This window comes from Cricetulus griseus, chromosome 4, assembly GCF_003668045.3.
Source record: "Cricetulus griseus strain 17A/GY chromosome 4, alternate assembly CriGri-PICRH-1.0, whole genome shotgun sequence".
NCBI lineage: Eukaryota > Metazoa > Chordata > Mammalia > Rodentia > Cricetidae > Cricetulus > Cricetulus griseus.
In genome coordinates, this window is record NC_048597.1 from 97,299,270 (window position 1) to 97,322,613 (window position 23,344).

Genomic DNA, 23,344 nt, shown 5'->3' on the forward strand with positions numbered 1-23,344 from the left:
CCCTGGGGGATGCTGCCAAGATGGACTTTCCACCCCCACTATGATCCCCCTGCTCCTTGATCCTATAGTCAACACTCAGCATCAGGGAAGCGACAGCTTCCCTGAGCCCCGGGCTTTCCCTAGGCCTCTTCCATTCATGCCCACCCCGCTATCCGCATCTTTATCCGAGGGTATTCTGGGTTTTCACTTTAGATCCTGTCAGAGCCCCCCACCCTCCTCCTCAGTCAGGCCTCGGATTTTAGTCCGATAAATTTCCACATTGGACAAGGTTCTAAACCCTTTCCTGTTGGTTCCCCGGGTCCCCTCCATCAGCCTAGGGTAACAGTTGCCCGACCGCCCCTTCCCTCTACCCCGCTTCCATCTCAGTGTCAACCTGAGCCAGGTCCGCTCCCCGCCCCCCGCCCCGATCAGGTGTCGCCCCCCGGCCAGGGGTCCTTCAGCACCACATCTCCCCCGCTTCAGGCTCCCACAGCTCAGCCCCGCGTCCCTTCAGCCCGGTGCCCCGCCCCCCGGAGGCCGCTGCGTTCCTGTCCCCGCTTCCTTTCATCCCTGCGTTCCCTCCCGGCTTTACGTCCCCCCGGCCCCGCGTCCCCTGAGCTCTGCGTTCCCCTTGCCCTGCGTCCCCAAAAGGCTTGTGTCCTCTCAGCCTTAGCGTTTCCCCGCCCCGTGTCCCCTCAGCTTTGCGTCCCCCTCCCTCGTCCTGATCACCCCGGCCCTACATTCTCTTTAGCTCCGCGTGCGTGGCCCCCTCCCCGCGACCCCTGGGGTCTGCGTCCCCCCCAACCTCCATTCCCCTCAGTCCAGTGCCCCGAGCTCCGTGTTCCCCCGCCCCCGTGTTGCCCCCCCACAGGGCCTGCATCCCCTGAGCTCCGTATTGTCCCCGGCCCCGCGTCGTCCCTCCCCCCGGCCCCGCATCCCCTGAGCTCTGTGTCCCCCCCGGCCCCGCATCCCCTGAGCTCCGCGTTCCTCCCCCCGCCCGGCCCCGCATCCCCTGAGTTCCGTATTGCCCCGCCCCGCATCCCGAGATCCGCGTCCCCCCCCTCCCGGCCCCGCATCCCCTGAGCTCCGTGTCGCGCACCCGGCCCCGCATCCCCTGAGCTCCGTATTGCCCCCGGCCCCGCATCCCGAGCTCCCCGTCTCCCCCTCCCGGCCCCGCATCCCCTGAGCTCCGAACTGTCCCGGCCCCGCATCCCGAGCTCCGCGTCCCCCCCCACCCGGCCCCGCATCCCCTGAGCTCCGTGTTGCCCCCGGCCCCTCATCCCCTGAGCTCTGTGTCCCCCCCCATCCCTGCCCCACATCCCCTGAGCTCCGTATTGCCCCCGGCCCGCATCCCCTGAGCTCCGTGTTGCCCCCGGCCCCGGCCCACCCGACGCCCCGCAGCTTGCGTTCCCCTGCGCGCTCCCGGCCCCAGCCCCAGCCCCGCCCCCGCCGGCCGCCATGTGACGGGAAGCAGCTGATGGCCTCTGCGGGCGGCGCCGGCGGCGGCGGCGGCGGCGGCGGCGGGGCAGGGGCGGGGGGCGGGGGCGGGCGACGCGGGGCGCGGAATGAAGCCCCGCGGCCCTGGGGGCTGAGGTCCCCGCCGCCGCCTGGCGCGACCGGCGCGTCCTCATGGAGGCCGGAGGTGAGTGCGGCGGCGACGGCGGGGCGGGGACCCAGGCGGGAGCGCAGCTTTGTTTCACTTTCGCTGTCAGCGGCGCCCGTCGTCTTCCAGCGGCCGCTGGGACCGGAGAGGGCGGCCGACCCGCTGGCCGGGTCCCCGAGCTCACGCCGAGGACGCCGGGCCCCGGTCGTCTGCGCCATCCCGGCTTCAACGGCCGCCGCGGCTCGGGAGTAGCTGCGGCCGCTGGGTGGGTGCCTGGGAACGGGGTGGGGCCCGGGACGCTGCCCTGCGGTGACACGTAGGACCCGACACCCTGGTGGGTGAGGTCCGGCCCTGGCTCTGCCCTTGTCCCCAGCTGTCACCACGAACTCTGGAAGACAGAGCATGGGATGGACTTCTGACCGCCTGGAGAGCGAGCGCCGAGTAGCTCAGGAAGGCTAGACCTGCAGCTCCCGGGGCTTCTTCCTCAAGGACCCTTGGCCCTGCCGCCCACCCACAGAATAGTGGCATGGATTGGGGTGGGGGAGGTATTGCCAGACTCCAGGGTCCCCAAATTCCTGAGCTTAAAGGCAGTTTCCGTAACGCAATCTCAGGAGTCAAGGCCCAGGGCTCAGACTTGCCCCAGTGAAGTTCAAGATTCGCCTAGGTCCCCAGGATGCGCCCAAGGGTTTGCAGTGCTGGGTGGGATGTTTGCAGGCGGGTATTCCCTGGGGTGGTGTCCCCTTTGCATTTAGGAAATGACATCTCTTTGTTTGCAGTAGCCAGGCTTTCAGGGATAGGTGTCGCCGGCAGTTCTTCTCCCGGTTTCTATCTAGATAAAAGCCTTTGAGCATTTTCCCCATAGAATTCTATTTAAATGGCCTCTACTGTTTTCTTCTGTGAATCTTTTTATAGCTTCCGCTCCCGTTTCCATTGATGCCATATAGTTAAACCTCAAAGCAATCTGTGACCAGACTCCCCCTTCTAAACGGGAATCTGTTCTAATGCAGTTTTCCCCTAGTGATTGACATCTGTGTTTGTAAGGGTGTGGGCAGAACTGTTGAGAGCTGCCAAGCTACTGTTAAAAAGGCCAGACACTAGGCCAGAGTTTTACCCTTTTTTCAAACTGAATAAAGTCTATTGTAAAGGGATTACAATAGAAAAGAGTAGAACAGTGGTTAGAATTAACTTATTAATTCAACAAATATTTGTTGAGTATCTACTATGTGCCTGGCTCCCTCTAGTTTATTGCTGGCCCATAGAAATATAATAGCAATGTGTAATTTAAGTGTAGTAGACACATTTTAAAAAGAAACAATTCCAGGAAGTGATGGCCCATGCCTTTAATCCCAGCATTTGGAAAGCAGCGACAGGCGGGTCTCTGTGAGTTCGAGGCCAATCTGGTCTACAGACAGTTGCAGGACAGCCAAAGCTACAGAGAAACCCTGTCTCAGAAAACAAACAAGCAAAAAAGAAGAAGAAAAGAAAGGAAACAGTTGAAATTAAAAAGTTATCTCTTTCAAGCTGATGTCCAAAACATTTTAAACTGATTCATTTAAGTGGTCAAACAATGTTTTGGAGACTTAAAAAAAATTCTGTGTGGGTGGTTTAACTACCTGTATATCTATCTGTACCACGTGGTGCCTGCAGAGCCTGAGAGAGCCGGAAGAGGGCATCATATCCTCTGTTGTAAGTTACAGATGGTTGTGAGCCGCTAGTTGGTGGTGCTGGGAACAGAACAGCAAAACAGCACTTGCTCGTAACACCTGAGCCACCGCTACCACTGAGGTTTTACAGTCTGCTGTGTATTTTATTCTTTTTAAAAACTATTATTAGATTTATTTATATTTTATGTATGTGAGTTTTTTGCCTGCATGTATGTCTGTGTAGCATGCATGTGCCTGGTGCCTGAAGAGGCCAGAAGAGAGGGAGTCAAATCCCCTGGAACAGGAATTACAGACAATTGTGAACCACCATGTGGGTGCTTTAAATTGAATGCAGGTCCCCTGCTAGTGTATCAAGTGCCCTTAACTGCCCAGCCATCTCTCCAGCTCCCTTAACAGCCCTTCCACACTTCATTGGTCAGCAACTACTTGTGACTAGTGACAGATAGGCAAGAAGAATTGAGGAAGAGATAGGCCACAAATGCTACCCAGGAGGCCCTAGTGTAAAGAAAGGCCCTGCTTATTCTGTTGGAGCCGCCAGTCAATAGTATCCAAGCCGATGGGACAGCCTAGCAATGCAAAGATCCCAAGGCAGTAAGGACCACAAAGCCCACTCCCAGCTGGGTTCCTGACTCCACCTCTGCTAAAGCAAGCCTCGTGTGCAAAGAAGCTCATGAGAAGTGTCTTTCCTTTCTACCTGACTGTCCACATACCCCTTGTTCAGCTAGAAAGCCTGGAAGAGTGTGGGGGTAGGGCAATGCTGGTCAAAGGTTGCAGAACTTCGGTTCCCTAGGATGGCGACTAAGGTTAATAACACTGTTATATACTTGGAAATTGCTGACAGGTTTTCAGAAGAGTCCCCACTGAAAAAAATGCTAAGAATGTGAAGGAGTGCATATGCTCATTAGCTGACCGAGCCCCCCTCCCCCACTGCCTGTATGTCAGGGTGTCAGTATATCGAGTGGTATCCAATAAGTATACATTGCCTATCAATTGAACAAAACCCCGATCCAAGCAAAGAGAGTCATGCAAGTATAATCTCAGGCGAAGCTGGATCTTTCCAGTCTGTTTCATTTGCTTTGAGGTTCTGTGCGCTAATTATGGTTTTGTTTTCCAGTAGCCACATTTAGTTTGGTCCCAGACTCCAAGAGACAGCTCCTGGTTTCTTCTTTTAGAGTCTAGATTCCTGACCTGAAATAGCAAGAGATGAAAACCCCAAATCCCAGAAATAGAGTATGAATTCTGGGCAGGGCTAGGGTTTAAGAATTTTGTGAGATCGATGGCACAAGCATCTTGGTAGTTAGTCTGAGGGGCTCCCTTTCCTCTATTTAAGATGGTATTCCATGTCTGTTTGTTACTGAGGGTCTCCTGGTGGCTTGACTGGCAGCATTGGGAACGGCATAGAGGGTGCTGCTGTTAGCAAACCTTGTGTGGAGGAGTAATGATCTCAACAGTGATTAGGGAGGAGTTGTCAAGGCACTGGGCTGGGGTCAGAGCAAGCTGTCCTTTGAGTCAGACACAGTGTAGAGGAGGGGCGGCAGACATTGAGATGCATTCCCGTGGAGGGAACAGTTGGTGCAAAGTCCTGGGGTTGAAACTAACTTGAGCTTAGTCAGATGGGAGAGGGCAGGAAGAGGAGAGGCCCAGTCCGGGTTTGAAATGAAGGCAGGACCTGGTAACGAGGGAATTGAGGGCAGTATATTTGGTTTGATTCTAAGAGTAAGTGAAACTACAAGCTAATGGGCAAGGAGAAGGGATGATTCGGAGCCAGAGCAGAACCCAGGAGCAGTTAGAAAGTCTTGTTGCCTATAGGCCAGGTAACAGGCGGTGTTACAGAGAGTCAAATAGTAGCCATAAAGATGGGAAGGAAGATTTGGAGACAGGCTTGACTGAACTCAACAGTGAATTTGGTTTGGGCAGTGAAAGAAATCAAGGCTGGGCGCTTTTATGTGGTGTGGTGCGCCATCATGTCAGAAGAGTGGCTGGTGCGTGTGTATGGGAGGAAGTGAGTCAGGAGCAAATAGTAGTAGGGTGGATGAGTTTTCTCAGACTCATCACTGTTGACACTGAGGGCAGAACATGCTTATTTCCCCAAGATAAGGTTCCTGCAGACACATTGCATACACTAGAGGATTCCAACACAAACACATACAGCTTTCTAGGAGGAACAATTTGAGTCTGTATATACAGCAGTTTTAGACCCAACTTATTAAAACCTGTATCTTGAGCTGGGTAGTGGTGACACACACCTTTAATCCCAGCACTCAGGAGGCAGAGGCAGGCAGGTGTCTGTGAGTTTGAGCCAGCCTGATCTACAGAATGAGATCCAGAACAGGCTCCAAAGCTACAGAGAAAGCCTGTCTCGAAAAACAAAACAAACAAAAAACCACTATATCTCCACATAGAACTTGAGGCAATGAATGTTTTCTTTATAAAGCCAAGAAATGATGCATTAAAATTCTGTTTGAAGACTGAATTTTCAACAACATCCACATTTTATAAAACAAAATGCATCTGTGGGCCCAGTGAGATGGCTCAATGGGTTTTTAAAAGCACTTGCCACAGAATCAGTTGAAGCCCTCAGACCCATGGCGAAAGGAGTGAACTGGTCCCTGAGAGTCGTTGTCTGATCTCCTATACAGGCCTTATGACATTCATGAGTGTGTCACACATATACATAAAGATTCTTAAAGAGCTACATCTGTATTTTTCTATTGTACACATAGCAGAAAATGCTTGTTTTTTAATGTGAATCATTCCTTCTGTTTCGCTGATACAATGCTAACCATGGATTAGCACTGTGTGTCACTAAGGAAAGATGTGGTTCTCTAACTAGGAAAGTGTGTGCCAAATGCTTTGAGGCCCAAATGTGAGAAAACACATAAAAGCAGGTTTTGAAATAATGAAATGCAGCTTGTTTAAATTACTTTCTACGGGGGCTGGAGAGATGTCTCAGAAGTTAAGAGCATTGACTGCTCTTCCAGAGGTCCTGAGTTCAATCCCCAGCAACCACATGGTGGCTCACAACCATCCGTTATGAGATCTGGTGCCTCCTACTGGTGTGCAGATATACATGGAAGCACAATCTTGTATACATAATAAATAAATAAAATCTTTAAAAAATTACTTTCTACGGAGTCTGGAGGGTTAGCTCAGTGGTTATGAGCACTGGCTGAGTTGGGCAGTGGTGGTGCACACCTTTAGTCCCAGCACTCAGGATGTGGAGACAGAAGGATCTCTCAGTTTGAGGACAGCCCAGTTTACAGAGTGAATTCCAGGACAGCCAGGGCCACACAGAGAAACCCTGTCACAAAAAACCAAAAAACCACTGGCTGTTCTCTTAGAGGATCTGGGTTTGATTCCCAGCACCCACATGTGGCTCACAACTATCATCACTATAGTTCCAGGGGATCCAACTCCCTTTTCTGACCTTTGTGGACACTGCATAATATGCCACCCATATACATACAAGCAAAACACTCAAACACATAAATAACTTATACAAATTAAGTCATTGTCTAGCTACTAACACCCACAAAAGCGTCAAATCCCAGACCTACTGAAGTCGGGTGAGCACAAACACAGTCACGGTGTTGAAACCTCAGTCTGTCTTCAGGACTGACTTAAAGTCAACTGTGGAGGTTCTTCACTGCAGTGCGGAGGAGTTGTGGTTGGGTTGAAGGAACACTGCCCACTCTGAGGAGACAAGGAGCTCTGGGAGGGGGTGGTGCTGTCATCTCGGTGGTGTGGGACATGCTCAAGTGCTGGTCTCCAAGAGAATGAAATGGGGTTGACAGTAGGAGGTCAGGGTGCTGCCTGTCAGTAGACCTAGATGTGAGTCTTAGAAGCAGAAAATGAACAGGACGTGAATGGCAAAGGGGCTTGTACCCTGCCGGGAAAGGAACAATACAGCAAGTGGCTTGATGGAGGGTTTAGTGAAGGGGTGTGGTGACAGGCCTCTGTGGCAGACCTGGGAGCCTTGGATGTTTGTTTTTGGCTTTGGCAGGGTCCCTGGGGGCACAAGAATGAATTAGTAGTCACTTGGAGCAGGTTAAACTAGTCCTAAGGACATGGGAGAAGTAGGAAGCTGAGCCAGTAGGTCTGCCTTAAAATGAGGTGGGAGTGGGAAGTAGTCCTTTTGAGGGGGACTGTAAAGGCTTTCATTGGCTAGGGTCCAGACAAGTGGCCGCTCACTTTCTTCCTGGCTAGGCATTCACAGGAAAGTGAGGCTTCATTCACCAAGTCCACCACCAGGGTTACTCTGAGTCATGCAATGGGAAGGGTTGCCACTGAGTAACCACAGTGGAATGTAGCCTGTGGCTACTGTTACTGCCCTAGGTCATTTGAACGACAACTCTCTTCCACCAAGTCTTGGGCAGACAGCAGCTTCCCTAGTCTGGGGGTGAGGCTGAAGTATGATGTCTCCTTCCCCAGAGGAACCGCTGCTGCTGGCTGAACTCAAGCCCGGGCGTCCCCATCAGTTTGACTGGAAGTCAAGCTGTGAGACCTGGAGTGTGGCCTTCTCTCCAGATGGTTCCTGGTTCGCCTGGTCTCAAGGACACTGCGTGGTCAAGCTGGTCCCCTGGCCATTAGAAGAGCAGTTGTAAGTCCTCTTGGTACCCTGAGGGATGAGGGAGGTCCATGAGGAGCCACTGGGTGTTTTCCCAAGTTGGTCCCTGCTCTTTGGGGTCCTTTCCAAAAATTGGTGAACAAAGAAGGGCTAAACAGTTGAGGACTTATCATGGGGTCCCAAAGCCCCACATTCTGTATGTAGAAGAGCCAGGTCTGTAGAGTGTGTTGGCCTCACACTGACATTTTTGACAATTTTATTGAGCTAGAGGTGACACCCATACTGTTTGTCCATTTGAAGTACATATTGCTGCCTGTGCTCTATGATGTACTCTTATAATTGCAGTACTTGGGAGATGGAGGCAAGAGGACCCCCCAGCTGAAGGGTAGCTTGCACTAGGTGGTGAGACTGTCTTAAAAGAAAAATTCAAACTAGAGCATACAGCGCAGCAGTGTTTAGTATTTGCACTGAGTTGTGACCTGTTACCAAAATCAATTCTAGAGCATTGTCACTTCCTCAGCAAGACACCTCTTTCTGTTACTTTCTCTGGCCTGATGACCACTGTGTCTGCCCCCACTGTGGACTCTCCTGTAATGAATGCTTCTCACCAGGATCTTTCTGCATGTGTCTGTCTTAACACAGCTCCGAGTGCCTCATGGTTCACCCATGCTGTGTGTCTGCCACTGTTTCATTTCCCTTTACTGCCCGGTAACATGTACGAGTGTGAGATGCCAGACACAGTTGACAGGCTTCTCACTGGTGGATGTTAGGTTTTGTCTTCACTCTTTGACTGTTGTGAACAGCTTTGCTCTAAATGTTTCTGGACACATCTGCATGGGCGTGTGCGTCCAGTGTTGGACTGAGAAAGCAGCAGCTGTTTTCCACAGTGCATGGTCCAGTTTTACATTCCCCCAGCAGTGTCTTCAGGTTTGAAATTATCTACATCTTTGGGACACTTGACTCTTGTCCTCTCTTTGTTCCAGCCAAGCACTCCTGGTGTGAGGTGGAATCTGGTTTGCATTTCCTTCCTGGCTGAGGTTGTTGAACCTTTTCTGAATCCTCCCTTCTGAGAAATACGTCCTCAGATCTCTTGCCATTTTTAACTGGGTCTTTGTTTCCTCTTTGTTTGCTCCTTTGTTTCCTAACTGAGTTTATAGTTTCCGATCTTTTCTTGGGGTAGACAGGCTCCAGGGTGTGAATGCTATGAGCTCCTGTTTGATGTGACTCCAGTTTGTCCTGGGGTAATTGCGTGTGTGCATTTATTTATTTATTCAACCGGTGTATATTTATTGCAAATCTTCTTCACTTGGCTCTGAGCTAGAGGTGGAGAACACAGAGAATTTGTTCTGGGGCCTCTCGGCATCTCTTATAAGTAATGGGCTAGATTTATGCTTAAATACCTTTTGTGGGAAACATGCTACCTTGATAATGGTAATGCAACCAAGAGTCCTGGTTGTCCTAGGCAGGCTGCACTGCTGGGGAGGAAGGTGTGACTTACACAGTCCCCACTTCCTGGAACCCAATTCTCAAGAATCCTTGGAATGTCCAGAGTGGAGGCTACTGAAGTGACTAGTGGTGGGATGCCTCCTGTGTGGCTTTCAGGATGGACACTGGGTGCCCTGAATGATTTCCAGTTACTGTCTTCTGTAGTAGGAAAGGAAGGTCAAGGTCATTCACTATTCCCATGAGTTATATTTTCTAAGGAGACCGAAAGAGAGACACTTTGTATCTAGATCAGAGTCTAGGGTCAGCTGTTGTCTGAAAGTCTTTGTTGTTTTGCTTCTGTGTTTGTTTTCCTCCAAGGCACTCTTTCTCAGGTTTATACATTGTTGTAGGTAAATACACCCTCCTGTGATGACTAAGAGAACTAGAAGAGGTGTTCTAATGTCAGTCCTTTTCCTGTCATTTACCAAAGCAAGAAAAGCATTTACTAGTGTGTTAAGTGAGAAATGACTTGTTTGGGGAAAATCACAGGTTTTGAAGAGTGATAATCCGGTGCAGTGCAGGCAGATGGCTCCTTTTAACAGCAGCCAGGCATGACAGTGCGCCTGTCATTACAGATGCTTGTGAGACTGAGGCAGGAAAGCAGCCCAAGCAACTCAGCAAGACTCAAATAGGATGCAGCTCAGCAGTAGGGCCTTCTATCTGAATGTGTGAGGCTCTGGCCTCTATCCCTATTGAAAAGAATACAAACAGCAAAACAAACCACACCACCATGATGCAGTAATGGGTACCATGTGCAGGCATGATATGCCGTAAGCATATGCAGTAGAATAGTAGTGTGATATGACCCATGTGACTTCATTAGAAGAGAATACACAGCCATTTGTGGTGATCTGTTCACTGTGGTTAAAATGTGCTTGGCTTGTGAGGCGCTTTGTCCTTGCTGGACCTTGGACCAGGCCTTTGTGCAAATGCTCTTCTTACCACAGACTGTGACACCAGTCTGAGTAACATTCTTATTTGTTTCACTTCTGGATATCCCGTTGTTTCTTATGTTTTATAAGTTAAAATAATTGTCACTGGCAGCATTTATAGTCTTGTTAGGGTGTATCTGACCCTTTGTCTACTTACTTATTCATTTTTTGCCAGAGCTAATGACCCAGCATAGGACCTTGCCTTTGTAAGAAAGGTAGTCTGTAACTGAGTACATCCCCAGCTCTGGCTGTTCTGGAACTTGCTATATAGACCAGGCAGGCCTTGAGCTCCCAGGATCCCAAGTGGTGGGATTAAAGGCATGAGCTCTTACACAGTTTTTAAAAATCCTGTTAGCTGGGCATAGTGAAGCATGCCTTTAGTCCTACCACTGGGTAGGCAGAGGCAAGTGTCTACATGGTGACTTCCTGGACAGCTAGAACTACACAATAGAGAGAACCTGTCTCAAAGAAAAAAAAAATCTATTAGGAAATGCTTCTGAGTGACTACCTGGCATCAACCAATAATCATAGACACCAATTTTTTTCTCCATTTTTTATTTAAATTAGGAACAAGATTGTTTTACATGTCAATCCCAGTTCCCTCTCCCTCCCCTCCTCCCCTGCCCCCCCCCTTTAGACACCACTTTCAAGAATAAAGGTTTTAATTGGGCATTGGTGGCCTTTAATCCCAGCACTCGGGAGGTAGAGGTGGGAGGATCTCTGTGAGTTCGAAGCCAGCCTGGTCTACAGAGCGAGTTCCAGGATAAGCTCCAAAGCTACACAGAGAAACCCTGTCTCGAAAAACAGAAACAAAACAAAACAAAAAATAAATGTTTTAGAAACTTAAAAAAAAGTTACGCATGCATGTGTGTGTGCCTGTCTACACACATGTGGAAGACAAGGACAATTTGTAGGCATCAGTTTTTCCTTCTATCTAATGGGTCTCAGGCATTGTGAGCTTGGGCTGTCAGCGTGGCAGCAAATGCCCTCATCTGCTGAGCCCTGCGGCAGACCTGAGAAACTTTAATTCAGGAAGACAGGTTCTGCTGGAAAGTCCATTAGCACCTTCTCAGTGTTCGCCCTGCCCCCCTCCCCTTCCCGTGTCTGTCTCTCTTCTTTGCGCTGAGGCCACACTCAGGCACCCAGAGCAGTTTTTGAGCACGGGGCTAGGATACCCTCTCTGTGAACTTTAATTCCAGCTCTCCTGCGATCTTGTGACCCAGTGGAGTTAATTCCTCTAAAGCACAAGTTTCCCTGTGCCATTCATCCTTGCTTCAGTCAGTGAAGAGCCTGTGTGTGACAGTGAGACTATACTGCTTATGATGTTGTGATTGTCCTTGTTTATGCAGGCCACTATGCAAAGTTCTCAAGAGCATAGCCCTGTTGTGAGCCATACATGCCTTTCCCTTTCTAGAAAAGCCCAACACAGTAAATGAAACAATGCACAGATGTTCCTCATCCCTTTGAGTGAAGTGGCACAGGTGTACCTACCCATCATTCAGATACAGAAATAAGAGCACTGCTTTTTACAAATTGGAGATTCTAAGCTGTTTTATTCCTCCTGTGTCTTGTTCCTTTTTCTCTTTAGACATAAGGTCTCACTGTGTGGTCCACACTGGTCTTGAACTACTGGTCCTCCTGCATGAGCCTCCCAAGTGCTGGTATTGCAGATATGCAGGACCACACACCTAGCTCTGTGGCCCCTTCCTTCCTTCCTTCCTTCCTTCCTTCCTTCCTTCCTTCCTTCCTTCCTTCCTTCCTTGTTTTTGAGACAGGGTTTCTCTGTGGGGCTTTGGCTGTCCTGAAATTCGATCTGTAGACCAGGCCAGCTTTGAACTCAGAGACCTCTCTGCCTCTGCCTCTGCCTCTGCCTCCCAAGTGCTGGGTTTAAAGGTGTGCACCACTATGCATGGCTTTTGTGGCTTGTTTTTAAATTCTATCCCAAGATGGCAACCTGGTCCCTGTACCAGGCTCAGGCAGGTGTGGACAGTGAGGACAGGACAGCAAGCAGGGGTGTGTGGATTGGTCAAGACCAGTCACAGAGACCTTGATGAGATGACATTTTCCCATTTGGACCAGGGGCAACAGTAAGTTTGATTTTGCTGTCTGCATTCCAGGATAAGATGCTTCACATCTGGAAGCTGAAAAACATGGTGGCGAGATGTCTGGGTCATGTGGCAGCCTCCAGACTCCTATAATCCCCTTTCCTTCATTTTACCGTACTGTTTTTATCTGGAGCAGCAGCATTCTTTTTCCAGATAATGACTGGCTGGGCTCTGAGGGTGTTGTCTGTCCTGACTGGCTGGCTCCTTCAGTATTATGCTGTGCACAGAAATGAGGGAGCCAGGGTTCCAACAAAGATTTATTCATTCATTCATTCATTCATTCATTCATCCATTCATTATGTATAGTGTTCTGCCTACATGTATCCCTGCACACCAGAAGAGGGCGCCAGATCTCATCATAGATGGTTGTGAGCCACTGTGTGGTTGCTGGGAATTGAACTCAGGACCTCTGGAAGAGCAGCCAATGCTCTTAACCTCTGAGCCATCTCTCCAGCCCCCAAAACCTCTATTTTTAAACCCTGTCGTTTGGCTGGGACTGGACCAGCATACCTCTAGCTTCAGCTCTCAGGGACAGAGACAGGCGTATCTCTGTGAGTTCCAGGCTAGCCAGAGCTAAGTAGTAAGACCTTGTCTCAAAAAAACAAACAAGTCCACCAGGCCTGGTGGAGCACTCCTTTAATCCCAGCACTTGGGAGGCAGAGGCAGGCGGATTTCAGTGAGTTTGAGGCCAGCAAGTCCAGGACAGCCAGGGCTACACAGAGAGACCCTGTCTTGAAAAAACAAACAAAAGAACAAACAAATCCTGTCATTTTCTACATAGGTAAACCCAGAAGACATTATAAAAAGTAAAATGAGTTAGATGTGGCACTTGATCTTTTCATATGTTGGTTGAGTCTAATAGAAGACAGGAGTATGGTGCTGGCTACCAAGAGTGAGAGTGGTGTGTGGCTAGATGTTGGCAAGGCTGCAGAGCCCCAGTGGCAGGTAGATTCTGGGCTCTGATGTCCACTTGGGAGCTGCTGACTTTTTAAAAATGACAAATAAAAGAATTGTTGAAATCAAAAGCAGACAGAGCTGCCCTGGATGTATTCTGCTGACCTCCAATTTAGGCTGGAGAGCTTCCATTTCTCCAGATGAGCTTGATACAATTTTTTAACATACTACACTATACAATTGACAGAAATGTGGTTTAATGGATCTTTCCAGAGCAGGTGAAAATAAAGCAATCCAGTCACACGTGTTGTTAGGTATAGGACTTCTCATGAAATAAGTCTGAGCTTGCCAAGGATCTGGGGTCCTCATCTGGTTTCCCCAACTGAGTGTCAAGAATGCTCAGAAAAATGAGCCTTATGGTCTGCTGGCCACGTACAGTGCGTGGAATAGTAAGCGTATGATTTCAGACCAAACCCTAGAGCGTCCACTTAACCTGTGTCATTGTGACAGCATTGGGTCCAGTGGTGGACAGGACCTTGTGTCTGGGGCCTGAGCTTCACTTCCCTGGACTTGTTTCCCAGTGGAATGTGAAAGGTCAGGGCAGGGCTGAGAGGTCCCAGGGCCAGTGTCCTCTACAGTGCTGTGGTCAGCTCTTCTACTGATGGGTCTTAAGCTTGATACACTACCAGGGAAATAGGTGGAAGAAGAGTGAGCCTCATTGTCACCTGGAGTGCAGTGAGGGCAGACATTGGTGTGTACCAAATCCCAGCCTCCTGGGGATTTCTGAGCTGGAGATGGGGGCTTGTTGAGCAGGAGAGCATCAGATGGAGAGTATCCGTGTTCTAATTCTGTGTGTCCTGGTTCTAGAACCTATGCCGTGCATTGCACACTTTCTCAGGGGGAAACGTGCTTGTTTCCCTCTAGGACCCAAACCCAAGAGAACTTCCTGAGCAAGCGTGCGGCTCCCTGGAGCCTATGTGCTCTACTTATTCCACAAGGCAGGTCAACCCATTTCAGGGCTGTTGCAAGTTGGATGGACCAAAGCAGCGAAGCCTGTGTCCCATGAATTCCAAAAGGAATTGAAAGCATACCAGAACTCACCGAATGCCAAAAGTGGGTTCAAGGAAGTGAGTCTTGGATTGGCATGCTAGTTGACTTGGTTACAGTTGTAGACTTATTCAGGAATGTCTGCTTTGCCCAGCATCCCTAAAGGATTCGAAGCCAAAAGCCGGAGCAGCAAAAATGATTCAAAAGGACGAGGCAGCCTGAAGGAGAAGACACTGGACTGTGGTCAGATTGTGTGGGGGTTGGCCTTCAGCCCGTGGCCTTCCCCACCTAGCAGGAAACTCTGGGCACGCCACCACCCCCAGGTGCCAGATGTCTCTTGCCTGATCCTGGCCACAGGCCTCAACGATGGACAGATCAAGATTTGGGAGGTGCAAACAGGTAGGTCTTTCTGGTTAGTACCAGGTCTGGGGCACTGTGCTGGGGCACCCATAGACCACTACCACCAGTTGGCTGAGAAGTGGGCAGCGACCAACAAGTTTGCTATCGTCTTACACTGACCAAGGGCTTCTGCTCCCTCCAGGGCTCCTGCTTCTGAATCTTTCTGGCCACCAAGATGTCGTGAGAGATCTGAGCTTCACACCCAGTGGAAGTTTGATTTTGGTCTCTGCATCCCGGGATAAGACCCTTCGAATCTGGGACCTAAATAAACATGGTAGGGGAGGTGCCTGAGCCTCTTGGTCCTGTATTGCTTCCTTCATCTCACCAGTGCCATTTTACTTAGAGTTGTCTTCCGTCTCCATCTTACCCGACAAACCTTTCCAAGATGTTCTTTTAGTCACCTGTGTCCCCAAAATACTGAGCTAAAGATACTTTAATTTCAAAAGTTTATTGTACATTTTCCTGTAGGGGCAGGGTCTAGACATGCCCCCTCCCCCCCTCAGGCCACCAGTGCTGGAGAGTGCCTGTGCCTCTTATATAACTGTAATAGAATGTGCACAGAACCCATACATGTGCCCTACTTTACGCCATCTCTAGAGGACTCGTAATCCCTAATGTGGGCTAAGTGCCCTGAAAACAATTGCTATGCTGTCTTGTTTATTAGGCAGCACTGACAAGATTTTATATTCAATACAGACAGTTTTTCTTAAAATTCTAATTTATTATTATTGTCCTTGGGTAGGGGGAGCATAACACATGCCACAGCTTGTATGTGAAGATCAGAGGTCAGATTTCAGGATGAGTTCTCTCCTCTCCCTCTGTGGGAAAATGATGGCAATTAACTCCGCTTCCCTTGGTCACCATTCGGGGTCAGCAGCAGAGCTGTATGGAACTCTCCCCTGTACACAGTTTGCTCAAGCAGAGGGCCAAAAAAACTGACCACATGCAGGGAGACAAGTACTCTAGGCTGAGATCCTACTGCATGGAGACTCCCTTTCTTTCAGGAAGCCCCCCAACTGGACTGCCTCTAGACCAGGGCCCCCCAGCCACAGGAGGCATTATACTCCAGGGAACACTGGCAATGTCTGGAAAAGTTAAAAGTGGCCTCTAGGGGCTGGAGAGATGACTCAGAGGTTAAGAGCACTGGCTGTTCTTCTAGAGGTCCTGAGTTCAATTCCCAGCAACCACATAGTGGCTCACAACCATCTGTAATGAGATCTGGTGTCCTCTTCTGGCCTGCAGGCAGAACACTGTATACATAATAAAGAAATAAATCTTTAAAACAATGGCCTCTAAAGAGACTGAGCATGGCCTACTTACTGGTCAACAGCCTGGGATGTACAAGCTAGCTCATGAGAGATCATTTCAGTCCCAGAGGTCAAAACCCTGTTCTGGATCACACATCCTTAAAGGCAGCAACACTTAGGAGTATCCATTGCTGTCCTGTGGTCAAAGTACAGACACACTTTGAGACATCAATATGCAGCCAGTCCACATACCCATGAACACACACAAATGGGTTTATTATAACCAACCATACATTGAAATGGCTTTTTTGAAAGCTATTTGGGCTGGCAAGATGGCTTAGTGGTAAATGAACTTGCTGCCAAGCCTGACCACACATGGTAGAAAGAAATGATAAAGGAGACATTCCTAGAAGAGGCAAATACCCCACATGAGAAGGGTCAATCTTGAACTGTGGCGGCTCTCCTGCATCCCATTATGGGGTAATTCTCCTACCTTCTCAGAAGTGAGAATGGTACCTTTAATCCCAGCACTCGGGAGGCAGAGACAGGTGGATCTCTGTGAGTTCAAGGCCAGCCTGGTCTACAGAGCAAGTTCCAGGACAACCTCCAAAGCGATACAGAGAAACCCTGTCTTGAAAAAACAACAAAACAAAGCAAAATAAGAAATGAGGATGGTAATTAGTGCCTTAGCCTTGGCTTGCATAGTACATACTATACAGTGGTTCTCAGTCTGCCTAATGCTGCCACCCTTTAATACAGTTCCTCGTTTGTGGTGACCCCCAACCATAACATCATTTTCATTGCTACTTTGTTAACTTTAGTTTTGCTACTGTTATGAGTCATAATGTAAACATCTGTGTTTTCCTGGATTCACAGGGGTTAGGTGACCCCAAAGGGGATGGAGAAGCACTGTCCTGCAGCCTGAGGCTTCCTCAGTAAGCAGCTGTTTCTCTGTTCTGAAGGCAGGGAAATCTAAGACCAAGGTGCAGCAGGTGGCTGATGGCAGGGCTCTCACTCCAGCCCATAGATGGCTATTTCACCAGACAAAGAGGGCAGAGAGCTCTCTAGGCTTGCTTTTATAAAGCACTAGTCCCCTCATGACCAGTTTATTTCCCCAAAGACCCCATTCCAAGTACCATCACCTTGGAGATGGTTTGTAGCCTACGAATGTTGAGGGTCCGTCCCCACAGTCCATAGCAGCTTGTAGCTAAACAGGTACAGAGGTGTTTGGAGTATCCTCATCAATTTACAGAGGTGTTTGGAGCCTCCTCATCCATACCACCCACACACTAAGAGTTTCTGTCTGGGACTGGAGCTTGAAAACAAGCAGTCTAAAATGGGCTTACCAGTGAGGGCTTCTGGAAGTCAGGCGGCCCCCACACCCCTTGAGTTAGGCACAGGATCCACAGCTAAGCTACCCAGCAGCTTCAGCCCTGCTGTACTTTTCTTTCTAGGACAGGGTCTTTATGTAGCCCTGGCTGTCCTGGAACTCTCTACATAGACCAGGCTGTCGTTGAACTCACAAACCTGCCTGCCTCTGCCTTCCAAGTGCTAGAATTAAAGGTTTACACTGCTATCTATGCCCAGCTCTGCTGTATTTTTCATGCTATGTGTGTAGAGCTTTCTCACCATGTGGATTAGCCTAGGTTGGCCCTGGACTTCATTGGAGATTGTGTTTCCTCCTCCCAAGTGCTGAGATCAGAGGTTTGAGCACACCTGGTGGGAAGGTTTGAGGCAGGTTCAGTAAATCAATCCCTTGGGGAGAATGGACCAGATGACAGAGACTAAGTGGGTGGGACAAAGTGGGTGCTTTTCTCTTTTGTTTTTAAAGTTTGATGTGTATTTAGTGTTTTGCCTGTGTGGATATATGCACACCGTGTGTGTGTGTGTGTGTGTGTGTGTGTGTGTGTGTGTGTGTGTGTGTGTGTGTGTGTGTGTATGTGTGTGCGCGCGCGCGTGGGTGTACGCGCCACTCAGAGGTCAGGAGGTGTCAGAGCCCTTGGAGTTAAGGATGGTTGTGAGCTGCCATGCAGGTAGTGGGAACCAAACCTGGGTCCTCTGCAAGTGCTCTAACCACTAAACCATCTCTCCAGTCCCAAGTAGGGTTTTCCAGGATCAAGAGGGACATGATATGTTACCAGGTGCTAGGCACTGTCTTGCTGACCTGACTTGCCATAGTACATTCAGTTATGACAGCTTAGTTGCCAGAGAAGAAACCACAGTTGAGTTTCACAAATTAGTCACTTATAGCCACATGTACACATGAACACATGAATTTTGTTTGTTTTTTGCTTGGCTCTTTTATGTCCCCATTGTTAGCTACCTTCCCTGACAATTGATAGCCATATCAGGAACCCAGGATAGCTCCTTCCATACTAATGTCTGTACTTTTGAAAATACTCCTGAACATACATGTTAGGTTATGAGGTTATTTCACAAAACAGTCTTATTCCTCATCTTTTTTTCCTGTATATCGCACTTCTCATTAAGCAATACCTGACATGGGGAAGTCTGTTTCTACTCCTTCTTGACTGACCGCCATTAACTCATTCTCATGTGAGCAGGCCTTGAGAGAGCACAGCATATGACTGTACCGTGAGTGCGCAGTGCAGTGGCTGACTGACCTCAGAGTGCAAGCCTCTGATGACTGCACCCTGCCGTGCGTGCTTGAACAGGGTTCCATGGGGAACTGTGAGAGGCTGGCAAGCCTGGACAGGTATGAGCACTTACAGTGCTGAGTTCCTGAAAAGATTGTCCTCTGTGCTGTGCGCCTTTGCCCTGCTCACCTGTAGACCAAAGGAAGCCACAGGGCATGAGCTCCCTTGGCTTTTGGCTGCTGCGTTCATAGACTGCAGGTGTTTCCTTTGTCCTTTGGTTTCCAAGTGTTAAAAATGCCAGGTCTTGTCACAGTTCTTGTCCTTCACTAGCATGTGGGTTTGGGCTCTAGTTGAGAACTAGATGGTTGCACTGCTTACATTCTGAGGGCTGATTCACCCTCTGTTTTTCTCTGGCAGGTAAGCAGATCCAGGTGTTATCCGGCCACCTGCAGTGGGTTTACTGCTGCTCCATCTCCCCAGACTGCAGCATGCTGTGCTCTGCGGCTGGTGAGAAGTCGGTAAGCATTCAGTGTGAGTGTGCACAGCATGTATGTGCACAGCATGTGTGTGTACAACATTGGTGTGCAGAGTACATCTGCCAGTGTGTGAATGTGCACAGCATTCGTGTACCTGAGCCCTACACAACTCTCTGGAGCCTGGTACTTGAACATGACCAGGAGAGGAGGATTTGGAAATGGGTACTTCATCTCTGGGGGTGGTTCCTTTTCCAGAGTGGCCAAGTGCAGTATTTTCAGACTTTTTTTTTCCTTTGGAGTCCAGGATTTTAAAATCTACAGCCCACATCCAGACCCCAGTTTCCTCTGAGTGGGAATCTTTCCAGTTTGACTCCATGTGATTAGGATTTGCAGTTCAAAGCCTGACACCAGCAGCCGTGGTCTGTTGTTAAAGGTGCTGGAGCCCTGGGACGGTCTGGAGAGGTAGTTTCTGTTCTGTCTGTGCAGTTTTACTGGCCTCAGATGTGTCAGGATAGGAGTGTTTAGAAGGAAGGGGTCACTGTTTGGCATAGCTCAGGAACTTGATCATGTAAGGTCTGGAATGAGCAAAAGTAAAGCATTTTCCTTCTCTTTTCTTGCAGACAGGGTCTTATGTAACCCAGGCTGGCCTCAAACTCATTTCATAGCTAAAGATGACCCTAAACTGATCCTCCAGCCTATACCCTCAAACCCATTTTTTTTGTTGTTTGTTTTATTTTGTTTTGAGACAGGGTTTCCCTGTGTAGCTTTGGAGCCTGTCCTGCAACTAGCTTTTGTAGATCAAGCTGGTCTTAAACTCAGAGATCCACCTGCCTCCCGAGTGCTGGGATTAAAGGTGTGCACCACCAGCTCACCCTCAGACCCATTTTGTGCAGTGCTGGGGATGGAACCCAGGGTTCTGGGAGGTGCTCAGGCAAGCTCTCTACTGAGCTACATCTCCAGCCTCAAGAGTTATGAAGATAAAAATGGAAAGTGGAAACCCTGTTTAGATGATTCACATCAAGGTTTAAAGTTAGGAGCTAGGTCAGATGCACTCATGGGCTGCATTCCAAAGGGTGTGTGTGTGTGTGTGTGGTGTGTTTTCAAGATAGGGTTTCTTTTCTGGCTGTCCTGCAACTCCCTCTAAAGACTACTCTGGCCTTGAATTAATAAGAGATCTGCCTACCTCACAAGTGCTGGGAGTAAACGCGTGTGCCACCACTGCCTCTCTTCCTAATCTCAAGCAAGGTGAATGTTGAGGTGAATGTTAAATGTCTGGGAAGGGCACTGTTGCTTGGTCTATGGAGACCACTCTTCATATCCAATCCTATGCTTGGCTTCAAGCGGAAGGAGCTACCGATGCAGAGGTCTCTCTCCTTCAGCCCTGCTACCCTGTCTCCAGGAAGGATCAGGAAGCCATATGAATGTTGAATAGGCAACCTTCTGTAGTCTAGCCTGCCCTGTGTGCTCTTATATTGTATTTCACCTTAAGCCTGCATGGTGGAGGGTTCTGCAGCCCCCGTAGGCTGTAGAAAAGGAGGAAATTTCACTTTCCCTGCAGTTGTAACTGCTCTGGTGTCTTAGCACCTTCTTCTGCCCCTCACCAGACCCTTTGTGTGCTGTCGCAGGTCTTCCTGTGGAGCATGCGGTCCTACACACTAATCCGGAAGCTAGAAGGCCACCAGAGCAGTGTTGTCTCCTGTGATTTCTCTCCTGATTCTGCCTTGCTCGTCACGGCTTCTTACGACACCAGCGTGATTATGTGGGACCCCTACACCGGCGAGAGGCTGAGGTCACTTCAGTAAGGACATTGCAGGGTTATACACACACCCCTTGGAATCTGGGACAGGGAGGAACAGTTTGGATGGAGGAGCGAAGCTGGCTCAGTGTTTTGTGGTGTGGAGGTCTCAAGTCTATTGGTTCAGAATAGGAGACCACAACGACTATTTCCACCTGTTAACTGTAGTACCAGGTTCACAGTGACTCTCATCAGATCTGTCACCTCCAGTGTAAAGTTCCCTGTCCTCACAAGCTTGCTCTACTTTTTCCTTACTTTCTGTTGTTTCTAAAGCAAATGATAGTAGTCCTATAATTATCACAAATCAGCCTAAAAAAGACTTTGCGTTTTCACTGTGGCATTAAAGTGGAGGCTGACCTACTTTGCACAAGGAAATTAGCACAAGTGTTGGTAACCCTTCTGACACCTTAAGACACTTGGAGCTGGCCTTGTTTTCCAGTCGGCAGGTGCTGCAGTTTTACATAAGGAGCACAGGCCAGAGCATTTGGTGTACTGCCTGCAGGTGAGGATTCTTGGGGAGGTAACCACCATTCTAGACCTGTGCTATTTTTTTGTAGTCACACCCAGCTGGAACCTCCCATGGATGACAGTGACGTCCACATGAGCTCCCTGCGATCTGTGTGCTTCTCTCCTGAAGGCTTGTACCTGGCTACAGTGGCAGATGACAGGTGAGGAGGGATGCAGCTGTAGAGCTGGTATTTACAAGTAATGGCAGGCATTCCTCACTGGTCTCCAACTCAGTGCACATGTGACCTTCTCTCTCTCATACAGGCTCCTCAGGATCTGGGCTCTGGAACTGAAGGCTCCAGTTGCCTTTGCTCCTATGACCAATGGTCTTTGCTGCACATTCTTCCCACATGGTGGAGTTATTGCCACAGGGTATGTATCCGTGTTGAACAGATAGGCAGCAGTGCCTCTTGCCTATACCTTGTCTACAGTAGTCTTGCCTAAGAAGATCTAAGGCTACATAAAATTAAAATATTCTATCCTGCCATTGTGTCATTTATAGATGTTGGTAACTAACCTAAATGCAGCAATAGATGTGGCTCATACTCCCCTGAACAACCAATTCCACAAAGAGGCCTAAGATAAGGTGATGTGGAATTTATATGGACAATCATGGCCAAGACCACCTCACAGGTGTGGTCTGTAATTGGTATCGGCACTGTCTGTTATTGTGGGAGCCCAGGGCCATCTTCTGCTAGGCAAGCACTCCGCTGTATCCCCCAGCACTTTTCCCTTTGAGTTAGTGTGTAGGAGGGCTGTGCTGACAGATGGCTCTTGTCATCAAAGGCATTTTCCTATTTTTGGACAGTCTCACTCTATTGCCCAGGCTAGCCTTGAATACCTGATTCAGGCTCTCATCCTGCTTTAGTCTTATATAGCAGTTGGGACCATAGGCATGGGTCACATCCCCATAATCCTATGGAGTAGTCATTATTGAGCAATTTATAACCCTTCCCAGTCAAGAGTGCACTTCAGCTTCTGGAGTCTCCTATTTCTGGTCAAACTGGGACAACCACTACTGGGAAAACTCCCTAGGGCCTGCTAAGGATTGGTTTTTCTGTTGTTTCAGGACGAGAGATGGTCACGTTCAGTTCTGGACAGCCCCCCGTGTCCTGTCCTCACTGAAGCATTTATGCAGAAAAGCCCTTCGAAGTTTCCTGACCACGTACCAAGTCCTAGCACTGCCAATCCCCAAGAAGATGAAAGAGTTCCTCACGTACAGGACTTTCTAGCAGCCCGGCATCCCGACTCCTATAGCAGAAGCAATGCAAGGGACTGGCTAGGGTGGAGCCACCAGATCACACTGGACCTGCTGTGGACCTTTACCCCACTGGCACATGCAAGTAGGTCTGAGTGATGCCACTTGTGCAGTGCCAGCCTTACCTCGTCGTTGTCCATTGTGAGCAGCCTTTGTTGGTCTAGTTGTCTTGAAGCCAGGTGCAGTTGTGGATGTTGTCTGGGTAATAAAAGCAAGCAGGCTCCAGAGCCTGTGTGGTGGTGGCCAACTCCACACTCCCTTCACTGGGAAGTGCCTGCCATGCAGCGTAGTACCTGCTGCCCGTTTCCAGTCAGTGACTGCATGGTTTGAAGTTCCTCTGCTCTGGTCAGAGGAACATTCATATTTGGCACATGCTTCTGGCCAGGACAGTCCTATGGAACTAAGTTATGTTACTAAGCTGCAGGTGGACTGGGCTGTGCTCCTCACCAATACACCAATACTGGCTTTTATTTTTCTTTAAACAGTGGTGTGCATGTGTAGGAAATGACAAACAAGTACATCAGATCATATGAGGAGGTGTCCTCAACTGCATGACGGTCAGATGTCCATTTATCAGCATCATATTTATTTGTATTTTCTCAGCAGATATTAAGGTACAACTGTGTTTTCTCAGTGGTCTTTAAAAACCAAGAGTTCTTAAGTGGCCCAGTTGTGAAGCCATGTCTTAGTTGTGTGAAGTCAGTATTGTCACTGGCTCATGCTGTCATGTGCGTGTGTTTGTCTCTACTGCTTGACCTCATGGGATTCACCCTCCAATTCCAACTGCCC

The 23,344-nt window shown here is 49.1% G+C and overlaps 1 protein-coding gene across 3 annotated transcripts; it reads left to right on the forward strand.

Annotated features, from left to right (window-relative positions):
• The first annotated feature begins 1,488 nt into the window (after window positions 1-1,488).
• Window positions 1,489-23,220, forward strand: Wsb2 (WD repeat and SOCS box containing 2). 3 transcript variants are annotated; one of them, XM_035443263.1, is made up of 9 exons: window positions 1,489-1,621; window positions 7,678-7,846; window positions 14,431-14,675; window positions 14,818-14,949; window positions 18,937-19,037; window positions 20,621-20,793; window positions 21,348-21,458; window positions 21,532-21,669; window positions 22,367-23,220. In XM_035443263.1, exons 1-9 carry the CDS (start codon window positions 1,609-1,611, stop codon window positions 22,527-22,529), a joined length of 1,245 nt encoding a protein of 414 aa, XP_035299154.1. In that variant the 5' UTR covers window positions 1,489-1,608; the 3' UTR covers window positions 22,530-23,220. The 3 variants fall into 3 exon arrangements, with proteins under 3 accessions (XP_035299154.1, XP_027269985.1, XP_027269984.1); XM_027414184.2 differs by having other exon boundaries at window positions 21,562-21,669; XM_027414183.2 differs by lacking the exon at window positions 1,489-1,621 and having other exon boundaries at window positions 7,644-7,846; window positions 21,562-21,669.
• Window positions 23,221-23,344: the final 124 nt, after the last annotated feature.